At 43.7% G+C, this 15,322-nt stretch overlaps 3 protein-coding genes across 4 annotated transcripts; 1 reads left to right on the top strand and 2 right to left on the bottom strand.

Moving 5' to 3' along the window:
* Positions 1–181: 181 nt before the first annotated feature.
* slc25a35 (solute carrier family 25 member 35) lies at positions 182–3,043 on the bottom strand. The gene is made up of 5 exons (XM_084697429.1): positions 2,360–3,043; positions 2,173–2,238; positions 1,923–2,075; positions 1,359–1,493; positions 182–1,051 (listed from the first exon to the last, which is right to left on the bottom strand). Exons 1-5 carry the CDS (start codon positions 2,729–2,731, stop codon positions 881–883), a joined length of 897 nt encoding a protein of 298 aa, XP_084553555.1. The 5' UTR covers positions 2,732–3,043; the 3' UTR covers positions 182–880.
* LOC146287937 (butyrophilin subfamily 1 member A1) lies at positions 1,924–9,064 on the top strand. Of its 2 annotated transcripts, none has more exons than XM_084697421.1 (12): positions 1,924–2,226; positions 4,535–4,941; positions 5,097–5,233; positions 5,403–5,483; positions 5,857–5,979; positions 6,149–6,253; positions 6,401–6,526; positions 7,147–7,198; positions 7,290–7,316; positions 7,435–7,461; positions 7,573–7,664; positions 7,977–9,064. In XM_084697421.1, the coding sequence occupies exons 2-12, from the start codon at positions 4,911–4,913 to the stop codon at positions 8,403–8,405; spliced, it is 1,230 nt and encodes a 409-aa protein (XP_084553547.1). In that variant the 5' UTR covers positions 1,924–2,226; positions 4,535–4,910; the 3' UTR covers positions 8,406–9,064. The 2 variants fall into 2 exon arrangements, with proteins under 2 accessions (XP_084553547.1, XP_084553546.1); XM_084697420.1 differs by having other exon boundaries at positions 4,454–4,941.
* tp53 (tumor protein p53) lies at positions 8,929–14,528 on the bottom strand. Its single transcript, XM_084697423.1, has 11 exons — positions 14,378–14,528; positions 14,087–14,209; positions 13,831–13,858; positions 13,415–13,615; positions 11,358–11,544; positions 11,071–11,183; positions 10,750–10,859; positions 10,368–10,498; positions 10,057–10,145; positions 9,737–9,840; positions 8,929–9,554 (listed from the first exon to the last, which is right to left on the bottom strand). The coding sequence occupies exons 2-11, from the start codon at positions 14,155–14,157 to the stop codon at positions 9,458–9,460; spliced, it is 1,131 nt and encodes a 376-aa protein (XP_084553549.1). The 5' UTR covers positions 14,158–14,209; positions 14,378–14,528; the 3' UTR covers positions 8,929–9,457.
* Positions 14,529–15,322: the final 794 nt, after the last annotated feature.

The following is a 15,322-nucleotide window of genomic DNA, read 5'->3' as shown; positions in this document are numbered from 1 at the left end:
ATTTTATTTTTAGCTCCCGTGAGATTAGGTGGCATTGCATATATTCATTTGTAACAAAAATAACCTTAATGTTATGTTACATTCATCTCAATACTTTATTTCCCAGGTGCAAAGTTGCATAAACAGTAACATGTTTCAGTAACGTTATTAATGATTGAGGTATTATCAGTCCTACCAATGATCTCTCAATAGAAACTTTATTACTGCCAGTATTGTCACAAATAAGTACACCTATTTTATTTTTGACAATCCATGGCACTAACACAAAAACACAGTCATTTTGACAGTAAGGCAAGTGGCAAGAATGACCACAAACTGCTATAAACAGTAGAATTTACAGCTGCTTAAGTTATACCATTTTGCGAAAATAACCCTAATTCACAATAAATCAATCCATGGCTCCTACAATAACTAAATAAAACATAAATTATAAGTGCGTAAATGTGGAGAACTGTTTGGAATGTACAACAGACAATGATGTGCACTAACAGTACATGATATAAGTCAAAATGGTTTGTGATAGAAATACAGTCGGTTTCAAGATAATCCGTCTTGCCTCATCTAAAATAAACCACACAATATTGATTTGATTGATATTTCCGTATACCTCTTTCCTGTGTCTCACATCAGACCTATTGAAACATAGCCATGGGATTCAAGTGTTCAGTATCATTTTGGTACATACTTTGTTGCTGGCAGCTGAATAGTTATTCAAATCGAGTGCATGAAGCAAGTCCTTCCCTCACATATCTTCCTATAACTCTTTCCCTTTCTACCTTCAGGACTACATTCATTAAATGAGAGGATGTTTGAACATGTCACTCGGGATCGGAGTTACCTATTATTTTTTTTTACAACTGACAGCCTCTCGTGTCCTGGGCTATCTGTGGTTCTGGTAGAGCTTGCGTAGTTCGTTCCAGAGCAGCAGAGACAGGATGGTGTGTGGCCCCAGGCGGAAGTACGAGGCCCCCAGGCCTTTGTAGAGCCCCGTCGGACCCTCCTTCCTCAGCGTCTGCGAGAAGCAGTCTCCGAACCCCCGATAAAGCTCTCCCTGAAAGGCAGATTATGTTTGTTGGTCTGGAGAGGCACAGTTCAGGACTTACATGATGAGGACCCCCCTGGCCCAGGTTGTGCTCACTTTCCATGCTTCTTTATCTGTGTTTTATAATAATGTGTTCATTTAGCAGACACTCTTTCCCATAGCAAACATACAGGAGGGATGTGAACCTATGACCTCTTGATAGCGTCAAGTGCCATACCACTGAGCTATACTTTGTGCTGTGTGGATCAGAGCAAGATGAGAGCGAAAGGAAAGAATCCTAATAAAGGAATATTCAGGGCCTTCTGTAGACACTCACCTTGCCCAGGTGGTCCACTGGCTGGTTGTAGAGCCGAGTGCTGACCACGTCGAAGGGTGTCATGGCCAACACCACCACTACACTGCTGATCAGACCAGCAGTCAGAGCCACCAGCCAGCTGTCTTCTGGAAATATCTAAAAAAAAAAAAAAAAAGCACTGTGCTTAGAGGACATGTTGTGTTTTCCCATTGCTAACAGCAGGCATTCGTTTGACTAGCCAGTGGTAAGAATTAGCATAATAATTGTGGTGTTCCAACAAAGACCCTTTTTATTCAGCTTCCCAGGACTCTTTTCAGCGCACAAAGTTATGTCACCTCCACGTGATTGGGTGAGGAGGGGTGTGGGGTGTCCTGTTTCTGCTGAGTACTCCCTTGTGTTGCAACCCTGGAAGCACTTTCCCCTTCATCCGTTTCGCTCCTTCCTTCAGCTAACACCCAACAGTTTTTATTTTTAAGTTTTATAAAAGGTGTCCCAATGAGCCAACGTAACAGATCTTGTCACGTTGGCCTGTTCACATTACCCTCCCCTTCTTGAGTTTCAACAAAAACAGCAGCACACACTAACCTGTAAATCTGTGACAAACTCTTTGGAGGTAGAGAATGTGGACAGTTGAGCCGCCGAGCCAACGCTGACCCGTGGTATCGCTGCACTAGAGCCCCTCCACAGTCCCAGAATGCCATGCTGCTTGTGGATGGCTGCCAGCGCTTGAATCATCCCCTGGGATAGCGTGACGAAAGAACAAGTAACTGATTTTAGTTTCGGTGGAACATGACGCTTGACAAAGAATGCCGTTCTTGTGTGCGACATCGTCCACCTGGTGCTTATGTTGATGTCCGACCGCTATAGATGAGGTGGACTGACTCTGAAGGTGAGTCTTCACCTTAAAATGGAAGTAAAAGAACGACAATGAGGGTTCAGTTAACGTTATTATTCAGCTCAGAGTAAAATATCAATAAAACTCAATCCTTCAAATGCAACTTATTCAAATCGCTAATACTTACCAAATATATGGGACTCGCCATCACCGCGCCCGCCACGCCAGCCACGGCCCCCGCGACGGTGGTCTTGGCTGCGCTGACGCGTCCATCCGTGTGGCTGTAACCGGAGGACTCGATGAGAGCATACGAGCCGAGTCTCACACCGTTCATGAAAAATTGGTATACGAGTCCAGGGACTAAGCCCTTTTGTAAACCAGCAAGTCCGTCTACTTTGCCGATAGTGTAAAAAGCGTGGAAGACATTGCGATAGTAGATTTGATATGACCCCCTGCTCTTCAGTTCTCCTTGTAGCTGCATGCGGGTTTTCACCACCTCAAGAGGATTTGTAAATACACAGGCCCCGCAGGCCGCCACTCCCCCAAAAACAAAATCCATACTCCACGGGATTTGGTGGTTTTGAAATAATGAATGTGTCTCGTCGGTGAGAAATCCTCAGTCCAGTTTGTTCCCAACGTCCTGACAGATGATGGAGTCAGCGAAGATAAATTGCATCATGCACTTGTACAGCAACGCATAGAAATTTAACAACGCCTTAAAAAAATAAATCTGTACTTGTCAGTTTAAGCTTTTGTTATCAATAACAGTTTGCCCTTAAATGTCTCCTTGTAGTGGCCATTCATTCATCTGAGCGCAGACATATTACGTGTATGTATGAATAGAATGCATCCTTAGCTTTCCTTCCTGGCCAATGAAAAGAGGCGTGAAGGTCGTACCTCCGTTCTACCTCTACTGATTGGACAGTCTGAACCACAAAGTAGCTGTCGCTCACAGGGCTGTCAGACCATCTCCTAGTGATGTTCCATAGATCATATGATCGGCCTTATCTTAACCTCACGTTACAGTAGTTTAGCATGACCACCATAAAAGTGTCAAATGATGAAAATGTAATTCAACCCAATATGAGTGAATAAGGGAAATGTGAAACCAAAAGGATACTGTTTTAGTAGGGCTATCTTATTCATACAGAGCAGAACTGGGCGGTTTATTTAATCATGTTTCATTATCGCTTCAACTCGCATTGCCTTTTATGTCCGGTGGTGTTGTTAACAATAGGCATAGTTGCTGTGTGAATAATAGCTTTAGAAATGAAAAGGGCGTTGAGTACATTTGCGGAACATGACTCATGACATTGGCTCTTCAGCTGTTACAGTAGATGGGGGCCACGCAGGTATGTGGACCGTCAGGCAGTGCGTGTGGAAAATAGGTTCCCAGTGGAAGTCCACTCCCAACATCTGAGGCGAATTCTGAACTGGACGGTTCGGACTTTACCTGTGTGTAGAGTCTTACAATCATGACTATAAACTTAGCAACAACCAAAAAAATCTATCATGAATGTAAACTTATACAGCAAAGTAATCTCCGTTTCTGAATGCATCACTGTTTAAATGAAGGTAAAACAAATAAACAAGATAAAATCGTAAATATATTGTTAAGTGCCCGATTTATTCACTGGTAACCCTTAGTCATCACTGCTCCCTAGTGGTTACGATACATAACATGTTTCTAAGAGGAAATCCAATCCAAAGTGATAACAGATGATTCATCTCTTAAAGATAATATTATTCTGACATTAATATGTAATGAAGGGCACTGGGTAACATGTAATCTGTCCAAACACAACGCAATTAATAGGAGTTCCCTCTAACCTATCACTGTTATTACTGTCAAGGGGTTTGTCATAGACCCCTCTGTGTGTTATAAAGTGTTGATGTTTTCTACAGTTTTGATGTTATTTGTCTCACCAGTTCATCTAATAGACTGTTCAATATGGTGTAAGACCCTTGTGTAATTATGGAGAAAATCCATGTCTATCTAATGTTGTACACTACCTCAGCTAAAAAACAACTTGTCAGTGGAGATGTTTTTTTTAAATGATGACCCCAGAACCGTACTGTTCTGAAGAGAAGAAGAAAAACAAATCATTTCCAACTCTTTTATAAACCATAGTACATCTTCACTGGGTTTACATTTGGTAGACACTCTTAACCCGTGCGACTTACAGTAAGTACAGGCACATTCCCCCGAGGCAAGTAGGGTGAAGTGCCTTGCCCAATTGGGCACGGCCGGGAATTGATCTGGCACCCTTCTGATTCCTAGCCCGATTCCCTAACCGCTCAGCCACCTGACTCATAAGATCATAAAAGGCTGTAAAAGAGCATTGGTCTCTCTTGGCGCCAGAGTCATGTTGATCATAAAGGAGCCAGCGTCACTACGACCTAATGGGAGGCAACCAGCAGGGCTCAAGGTCTACGATGGTGAGTGTCAGGCTGCATCAGGTCTCCCTGCTCCTTGTGCTCATGGTCCTCAGTACTGCCTCTGTTACGGAGCACAAGCCTCTCTCATAACCCTGCTAGGTAAGGCTTTTATGATGTCTAAGTCAATTACTGTTGTTAATATAAAGTTAATAATAGTGAATTATTCATGTGTTTATTTTGAATTGGATAATCATTTAGCATGGGTCACTCATTGAGACAGTCTAGGAAATCAATTCATTGGTGGGAAATCTTTATTAACAGCCGCTGCCTCTCTCCTTTAACAGCATAAAGTCTTCAAAATGAAAAGCATTCTGAAGGACAAGAAGGCCAGTAAGTGATCATTGTTAGTTTATTATTCATTTGTTGATCTGTATAGGCATTCAGACTTACTCACGGAGTCACAAGGATTGTGTAGTCGCATACAGCTGTCAAATGTACCCCGTGTGAAGACAATGTGTATGTATTGTCTGTCTGTGTGTGTGTAGAGTCTAATCTTGGAGTACATTTTGAGAGTGCAGCTCAGAGCAGCTCTCTCGGGGCCGTGCGCTGGACTCTACCCGAGGAGGAGGTGACACAGCACAGCTCTGCGCCCACCAAGAGCAGCTTTACCTCCAGACCAAAGGTACTGCAAGCTACACATCATCTCTACCTCCAGACCAAAACTAGGCTAGACAGATGTTTAACCCAGACCAAAGATAGACAGCAGGCAGGGAGATATCACCTTCATATTATCCAACAGAATGGGTTGATCAACTAAAGGAGATTATAATCCACGTTTTGTTTTTGCCCAGGATTTGAAGGACCTGCGCAGACTGCAGGACTGTGTGAGGTTCCTTAGCCAGTGGAGAGAGCAGGTGGAGCAGGTGTGCAAGGTGGGTCCTGAACACTGAGCTCCTGCTCTCTGAGATCTGATGAGGTTACAGGAGTACTACTCTGTTTGGTAGCTGAGATGTGGTTACTTTAAGTCGCTAAATACAATTTGATACAGTTTGAATACAAGTTCAACGGATAAAATGTAACGTAAGTGTAAATAAATTGTGGTTGTTGTGGAAAGTAGATGGAACATTCAAAAACAGATTTAAAATCAGAACGTCAACCTTTGCTCCTGAGATCACACTTATCTTTGCTAACAATGCTCGATAAGGCCACAGGTAGCTTTGTTGTTGTTTAGTCGTCTTTGCCAGGGAGACTAGTTATGGTTGGTATGTGCACTGGGAGACTTTAAGGGTGTGTTGCTATACTCAGGATGGGCAGCATTCACGGCAGGGTGCCAGCAAGATGGCCGACCAGAGAGAGCAAAGTCTGGAGCATTGCCAAAAGCTCATCCTCCAGTGGGCCAAGGAGCTGAAGACAGTGGACATCGACACGGTGGGTCTCTCAGATGACAAGCAGACAGATGGTGGAGGAGTGGAGGTTTTCACCAGTGTCATGTACTCTTATCATTTTCCTCTTCAGAGATGTGGAGACTCGACTCTATACTGTCTGTAGGGATTTATGTGCAGGTAATGACGCAGTCTTTTGCTGAATGATCCACCAGACTGACTGGCAACAGAAGAGGGAAGAACCCCAGGACCAAGAAGACTCTGAGGAAGCAGAGATGAGGATCATGGAATGGGCCAAGGAGCTACAGTCTTTGACAGAGGTGTGTCTGTGTGTGTGTGTATTGGTCAGTGCACGTAGCTGATTACTGCGAGTGTTTGAGTGCGCGTGTGCGTGTGTGTGTCTGTGCAGCACCTGTAGCCTAACTGTGAGCCCTGGTGTGCATGTGTGTGTGTGTGTGTGTGTGTAGAGATGTGGCCTGATGAGGGATGAGGTGGTCCAGATGCTGAGACAGGTGGAGCTCAAGAAGAAAAAGGTAGGGAGACTCCTCCCCTTCCTGGAGTTCATCACCTGGTCTCTCCTGAAGGCCGATGCGGTGAGTCACATACTCCCACCCTCATACACGCGCTCAAACACACACACACGCCCCCCTCACACACACACACCCTCAAACACACACGCCCCCCTCACACACACACACCCTCAAACACACACATGCCCCCCTCACACACACACACCCTCAAACACACACACACGCCCCCCTCACACACACACACCCTCAAACACACACACACGCCCCCCTCACACACACACACCCTCAAACACACACACACGCCCCCCTCACACACACACACCCTCAAACACAAACCCACCCTGACTCTCGCCCAGTGTATCTTGTTTCTGTCTGTCTATCGCTCCGTGTCTGGCCTTTCACGCCCCTTTGGCTTTCTTCATCAGTATACAACGGGGCTTTTCCACCAACTGATGCTATCCTCATCCAACGTTTGCACTCACAGGAATAGGGAACCAGACAGTGCTTGTATAACCAGTGATAAGGTCACCCAATCACAGAGTTGGCGGAGCAGATACCACATACAATATAACAATATAACACACACTCTTCACCATTGAGATAACCCACACCCTCGACCCTGCCCTCTGTCTTACTCACTCTCTGTGCCTCTTCTGATACATGCCGTCGTTCTCGTCCTCCAGGGGACGGTGGCCCAGCTTTGGCTTGCCACCAAACAACGCACCTGGAAAACAGGTAACTTTGAGTCCCCATGGCCTGTTAGTACCGTGATGTTCCGCATCATTTCATGTAGCAAATTCTGAATGATTGTTTTCTGACCTCACAGAAACACCAAAGTACATCCCAAACTCAGGTAATATTTTATCCGCATTCGCCATAACATAACATTCTCATTATAATTTTCTCTCATTTATTTTTGTTGTTTTAAATAGATGTAGATTTTTTAAAGTTGATGTATGTTTTTTTTTCAGTCTGGGAGTGGATCTGCAGTGCTTCAGGTAATTACCTCCTTTGTCCATCAACGTTTATCCCTCCACCGTGATCAGGGCCCAGAGATCCTCAGAAAAACTGTGGCACCATCCTGCTCTCCCTCCTCCTGTTCTCTCTAGTTGACATAACTCTGGACCCCCAGACCAGCCACCCCTGGCTGCTGCTCTCCGACGACCATAAGAAGGTGCAGGAGTCCCTGACCCCAGCCGAGGTAATACATTCTTTTAGCAGATGTTTTATCCAAAGCGATGTATAGTATGCGGGGGGTGATTTGAAGCTTGATCTACAGTGAAATAGGGAGTCAGATGGCTGAGCGGTGAGGGAGTTGGGCTAGTAATCAGTAGGTTGCCGGATCGATTCCCCATGCAAAATTACATTGTGTCCTTGGGCAAGGCACTTCACCCTACTTGCCTCGGGAGGAATGTCCCTGTACTTACTGTAAGTCGCTTTGGATAAGAGCGTCTGCTGAATGACTAAATGTAAATGTAATGCTCTACCCACTAAGCTATACCTTCTCCTACAGGTGTCCTTCGGCCCTCAGCGCTTCGACATCTGGCCCTGCGTGCTGGGCTGGGAGGGCCTCTCCTCGGGTCGCCACTACTGGGAGGTCGACCTGGCCAACAATGGCTACTGGAGGCTGGGCCTCACCACAGCCTCGGCCAAGAGGCAGGGGCGCTTCCCCATGGTCCCCGCTGAGGGCTACTGGGCGCTGTGGAGGAGCACGAGACAGTTCTACGCCTGCTCCAAACCCGAGACTGCTCTGCCTCTCATGCTCGTACCGCGCAAGGTGGGCGTCTACCTGGACTACGACGAGGGGCAGGTTTCCTTCTACAACGTGGAGAACAGGGCGCACATTTACACTTTTAAGGACAACTTTAAGGAGAAGCTGTATCCGCTGTTTGCGCCGCTGGACGGCCGTACGCTCATTACGATCTGCTCCTCGACCCACTAACCTCAGAGGCTGTAACCAGTAAATAGTATTGGATGCTGGGTGGAGCTCAGTGGTCGGAGCAATTTGACTGCAAACCAACAGGTCGCAGTTCAAATCCCACATGATTTTATTACAGCCATCAACCACAACCGTCTCCCAGACCCTCATCTGGAAGATAAGGAACTTGACTGACTCTGTTGCAGACTGGTCAACCGCATCTCTGGGCAGTAATATGCTTAGCACATCTGAAATATCATCCACATTTCACCTGCCTTAACAGCCATAAGTGAGACCTATATTAAGCATCTATGGAGTATACCTGAGAGATTTTGACCAGCTTGATTTGAGTCTGCCTGACTGAAGTAATGTGGTGAAATGACAATGAAGCAACATTTTATTTCTATGAAATATGGCAACTGCTTTTCTATATTACAAGCATGATGTTGCTTAGGGACGGATTTTAATGACCACTGTATACCGAGCAAGAAACTGTGTCCTCAAAGTTTTTAATCTACTTAATAACACATTTTCATTACAGCTTCAATGTGTTTTTTTTTCAATGGCAGTCCACTGTTTTATTTCATAAAAATAATGACAAAATACATTTCCTACGTGCTACTATGATAAAAGGAAATTAAACAAATCTGACTTAAAAAATAAAAGCCTATAAACCATCTAAAGATATCAAAATGTATTAAAAAAGTAAGAAAGTACTGCAAGAAAATTAAGAATGTTCTGGCAAGACAAAAGATAGGGTAGGTAGATATGATCCCGATCATAATTCAAGTAATTATTGTCAAATGCCATCAACACATTCTAATATGGTCTCTCCCTGATCTAACACAACATGTTTCCCCCCTCTCCTCATTTGGAAATCAAGATTCTTTTTAAAGGGCGCACGTTTAAAATATTATGTTAGTAGACAGGAGGGAGTACATAGATCCATTTCAACTTTGGGAAAGGAGTGTTACTGAAATGGCACATTTTAAAGCATCCAACTGCTGTTATTAAATGTCCTTTAAATGAAAGCAGCACTGGTGGGAAGAGAAGGTGTTCCTTGAAAAATCCACTTCTCAGTCCGAATCGCTCTTCTCCTCCTTCACAAGAAGTCTCTTTCCTTTCTTAGGAACTCCGGGTCCATCTTTTTCCTTTTTGGTGCTTTTGGCAGGTCTGACAGGAAGTGAGATCATGAGAGAAGGAAACAGAAAGACAACAGAAAATGATTTGGGTCTACAGAGGGTCTGAGGAATTCTAATACATTTGATAATAATTTCAAACCTGCAGAGAAACCTGTCAAACTCTAAAGAAAAACGGTTTATTTCTACTTTAACCGCACTAATCTCAGAACTCACGGTTTCTGTCGGTATCTTTCAGCGTCGGCTGCCGGCACCAGGTCGCTGAGCTCCAGACCGTCGTTGATTTTCTTCAAGATCTCAAACCTTTCCTTTCCCCGAACCTGGGAAGGCACAGACCGAGTCAAAACCCTAACCACTTTGCTATATTTTGTACGTTACAAGCATACTGTGGTTTACAGATGACTGTATTTTATAGCTGTAGGACACAGATGATCACTGTGAACCATGGCCTGGGACAGGCACACCTCTGCTGTTGAAAATGCCGGACAGGGTGGAAAAACTAAATTTAAAATAAAAGTTCAGGAGCTCTTGCTCACCTGAAGAGTGAAGATCTCTTCCTCCCCTCCGGGGCAAGACTTCTTACTGTCCTCAGGTCGCTGAACAGGAAGACCCGCCTCCTTCACAGCTGTCAATCATCCAGAGTATTAGTTCACACGCAAACTTCAAAGGGTCACTATCCATCACTCACACACAGACGATTCTGGCCACAGAAATACTGTTAGAATGGCACTTTCTCCTTGCAGCATTTGATGGCGCTTTGGATAAAAGCCTTGGCTAACTGAATCAAACGTAAAAAAATCATAAAAATAACTGCATGACTCAGGGAGTTATATTCTCAGGCTCGTACTGCGTTTAGTTCCAGGAGTGGGCTTGCTCTTCTCCTCGTTCTTGCGCATGTTCTCCTCCTCGTTCTTGCGGTCCCGCCCGGGACAGGCACACACACGCACTTCGAAGGACCGCCGGCCCAGGAGCTGCCCCCTGCAGGAGAGCAGAGAAAGCAGTCGGTTTGTTTCCTAACGTTTTGGTTTCAAGGAGCAACAGTTAGCTACCGATATAGCTTTGAGTTCATTTTAGGCTTCTATTCCTATAGCTACTGGTGCCATGAAATCCCCCAAAAAACACGTGTGATGATGTCATCATCTTTGCCTTGATGTACTTGACTTGAATTTAACTTGCTTTATTCATAAACGTTAATTCACTACCTCCCCAGCCCTGGGCAGAACACTCACTCCTGCGTCTCCAAGGTGATGATGGTGAGGATGGGCCGGCGGTTCATTCCCCCCATGCAGCTGCTGTTACACATGTAATTAAAGAGCACCGTGGTGACGTCTGACCCCACCTGGGAGGCAGGAAGGATGGACACACCTGTCAGGTACCGTCACGCACACACACACACCACTTGGTATCCATGCACAAGGCAGGTAACCAGCAGGTTCACAGTAGCCTCGTCATTACAGTAAGTTCAGGTTTACTGAAGGTGGCAGACAGTAATAATGGGTGCAGCCAGTAATGTCGGAGGTAGAGAGGAGGGTAGGATGGTGGGGCAGTACCTGTGGAGGCTCGTAGGGAACCAGGACGCTGTGCCTGCCTGTGTTGTTGTCTGCCAGGTAGCGAGCCTGGTTGTTCCCTTCCACACGGACAAGGTGGCCCGCTGGAGCAGGACCTGCAGGGCACAGGAACAGACATGGCACACACACACACACAGTACTTGCAGGGCACAGGGCCGACAGTTCACGGTACAGAGAAAGATCACACATCCAGAACAGAGTGAACTGGTTGGGGCGTGTTGTGCGGTTCCAGGGCGTGGCTCCAGGGCGGGACCTGGTTGGTTCTGTACCTTCGTTATTTTCGGTGGTCCTCTCATGGTGGGGGCAGCGGCGCACCACGTCCGCCACATCTTTGGATTTTTTATACACGGCGACAGCGCGCAGCCAGGCGCCCGGAGGAGGGGCCTGCTCCAGCACCATCTGGACCGGGCACGTTTTTGCCAGCTGGCAGAACAGTTTGTTCAGCTCTGGTGAATACTGAGGAGGAAAAAAAGTAATTAATAATAACTTTGGTTAATTATAATTATAATATTGTTTATTATTTAAAAAATGATCAAAGGTGATTATAATTTGTAGTATACCATTTTGCCAAATGATAATATTATATTCATTTATCAGACACTTTTATCCAAAGCAACAAACAAGTTTGTTTGTTTTTATTCGGGGATCTCTTGATTTACAGTCAAACACTCCCCCCTGTGCTATGCCTGTCCTATTTATCCCTATATATAATCTATAACTTAAATTCCGGGTCATTTAGATTTAAGGTCCGTAGTTAGAAAAATGAGTCATCAAAATAATGTTGAATTGACAGCCAAACCTGCTTGACCCATGATTAGTTTATCCTGAACCTGTTAATGCGAAAATGTATTTAATAATAAGTTAAATGTCTTACCTTCAGTAAAACAGATCTTAGTTATTACTCAAATAAATAAAGCCAAACCTCTGACAAAAGACAACTTCTTTCTACTGTTAGTTACAAGACTACAGGTATAAGAACTCTGGAAGGAGACTCTGCTGTGTTGCTGTGCTGCTCACCCCCTCCCCCCTCCCTGTTCAGAGACAAGCCAGGGCATGTCCCAACTCAAGCAATATGACTGAAAACCTTAAACTCAAAAGTTATTGATGACATTCATATGATGAAAACATCATGCCATATTGTTTGTTTTACAAGGTTTTCTGTTTTCAATTTAGGATATTACAGGATTTATTTGTAATATTACATAGTGGTGGATGTATGGTAGCTTGTATTTTCTCACAGATTACAGCATGTAAAGAATACTGCTGGTAGGAAAAGATAGAAGGTTTTTTTCCAGATGCTGTAGGTACAAAAGGTCCAGATGCTGCTTGTTACTAAGGAACACAGAGGTTAGCCAACAGGTTACTGGCCCTATTGCGCCATCACTACAGCAGTATGAAGACAACAGGTTAACACGTGCATCAATGTAATTACCTCATGTCTCTAACTTACTAAGACCAAAAGAGGTCTTCCAAGTTTTAAAACCAGCACAGGAGGAGTTTCAGTATACAAGCCTGGTTGAGAAAAGGGGAGGGGGTGGGGCACTGTTAACCCCTTCCTTGCTGGAAGAGATTTCCTGAAATCACAAATGACCAGCATGCCCCGTAATGTCTAAAGACAACACGGTGAGAATTGGAAAGTTGTAGACGCTTTTTATTTATTGTTATAGTATTCTGATATGTGGAGCCAACTTAAGTCGAAAAAGGTAAATCAGCTGGGTCAATGGCAGGTTGATATGTGTAGTTTTAGAATCTCAAAGACTTGGCTCCTCGTGACTTTCTGCAACGTCGCACAGAGACAATGGATGCCTGGACAGGATTGGACAATCTGTGATATCTAAGGTAATAATAATGTCCATGACAGGACTCCTTGATGACAAACTCCTCGTCTAGGAGTTTCAGAATTTAAATGGATGAATCTGAGCAATTAAGAAAGGGATTTTTGTTATTATTTTTCGTTCTTTTTTTATGAAGTGATTTGTTGAAGTCATGCCGTTATGAGTGGTTGTTCATAAAAGTTTCTATTTCTATTAATTAAACAGCAATATGAGGATATATATATATATAGTGTATATATATATATATATATACACTAATGAGGGATTTAAGACACTTAAGTAGAAAAATTACCTGGTATTGTGTGACAAAAAGGCTTGTTAACTAAAATTGAATGCGATTTGGGTCACTGCAAAAGGCGATATAAATCAGAAAAACATGTCTTTAATCTGATCCATTAGGTGGCAACAGCTTTCTAAGAACAACAGTTCATGTTCATGCGTGGACGCTAGGCTAGCTAGGTGACGGTGTAGGAGCACGTTAAGACACTCACTGTGCAGGTCACTGACTTTGCTGTGCTCGACTGCTGGAATTTCAGACTGAAGTTGAGGGAGCCGGGATAGTCCGTGGTGGAGGGGACTGTGGAGGTGAGGCTGGAGCCCATGTCCGAGGAGTGGCAGGGGGCCTGGGGGGCCGGCATGGTGGGCTCCTCGAAGAGATCCTCCTCATCCAACAAGGGCCCCCCCATTAAACACTGCACTCACACACATACAAAAAAAAAAGTTATTCTCTGAATGGGAAGACCCCTTATTCACAAAACAAACAATACAAAATGTTCTTTACAAGTATAAATGCATATGCTGGGAAAAATGCATCATCTGGTGCACTGATTTGTCAATATACAATGTGACTTGTTGATGAACCTTAAGAGTGTTTCCCACCATTCAGCTTTCTGCGTTTAATACTTACATTTTCTGTCTCTGCTGGTTGGCCAGCCCTAGGGAAAGTGAGGGAAGAGGGGGTGGGTTCATAGTTAACATAGAAATACGCGAATACATTAACAGATATCCACACACTAAAACACGTAAATATAACTTTGTTGTCATGCTCCTCGACATAGGAGTACGGTCGTTCTTCTTACATAGGACTAATATAATTTAATTAGCTTTTCTAATCCAAGTCTGGTCAGACGTTTAGCAAATGTTCACAGATATACTATACTTACATTAAGTTCCATAGGTCCTGGAAAGACTCCTGGCTAAAGGTGATAGATTCATTCCCCACCGGTTCATCCATAATACCCGTCAACCTCTCTAAGTTGTAATCGGTGAAGAACAACAATCCCGAGCTGAGTAAAGAGTAGAAATATACATCCAAATGAATCAGACAGTTTACGGCCAACCACGACGTTTTGGCGACGTCCAGCTGTTTGCTAGCTAGTTAGACATGAAGCATTACTTCCGTGTTATTGCCATGATTAAAAAGTTAACAAAATACACACTTCCTGATTATTTACCTTTACGTAGTTGACCACCGTCAGTTGCGCGTAGCTCAAAACAGATAAATTAGTAAACAAGCTTTACCAGACGTCCAAACAGCTTTTGCCGCTAGTAGCTAACGCAACCACGCTTCACTTGGGGATTCCCCTGCTGGACCGGAAACGTGGGTGTGGCTTAATTAAAAGTCCAACACTATTTCACATTGATGTCTTAATAAAATCTACCAAAGTTGTTTATTTGTTTTACATTCCAACTTCTTAGGCCATTCAATCACAATCAAGGTCCAGTCACCGATGTGTTGTGCATCGATGATAAAAAAAAAAAAAATGCTGTCCATTTGTAGTTATTGATGCTGTGTGGGTACAAACAACATAGATTCATTGTCCAAATAATATTAATCCTAATACTTAGTATATCTTTTAAATTATGTCTAAAACCCTTCCCCAGTCATGTTTCAAAATCAGGAATCAAATAAGCTTCATTGTATATAGCAATCACTGCATTTTGTACAGCAATCCAAATCTATACCCAGGTATTCACTATTTAAGACAAACATGTTGATACACAACATGTTGAAATGAAGAAAGAAAGAATACTTTTCGGTGAAACAAATATTTTCATAATCATATAATTATCATAAGGATGAACATTCTAATTCGTTCGTCAATTCCTTTTTTATGTCATAAGAAAAAAAGATCTGTTGGCTCAAGGAGGAAATGTGCTCAATTTTACATTGCAACATTACATTTTATGTTCAGGAACAGCGAAATGTAGTCTTTATACAAACCTGTCCGATGCACTGAAATGATAAAACTTGTCCAAAAGTACTTCCTCCATGCTGCTCCCAGGCACATGTAAAATGGCTCTGTTGCACATGCTGACCATCTTGTAACACAACTCTCCAACAAGACAACATATTGAAGCTCGAAAACAAATTGTACTTTGACAAACTGCTACATAAG

This window comes from Hypomesus nipponensis, chromosome 5 (assembly GCF_054491055.1).
Source record: "Hypomesus nipponensis isolate SF chromosome 5, ASM5449105v1, whole genome shotgun sequence".
Lineage (NCBI taxonomy): Eukaryota > Metazoa > Chordata > Actinopteri > Osmeriformes > Osmeridae > Hypomesus > Hypomesus nipponensis.
Note: the sequence above shows the minus strand (reverse complement) of the source record. Positions and strands in the feature narration are given on the sequence as shown.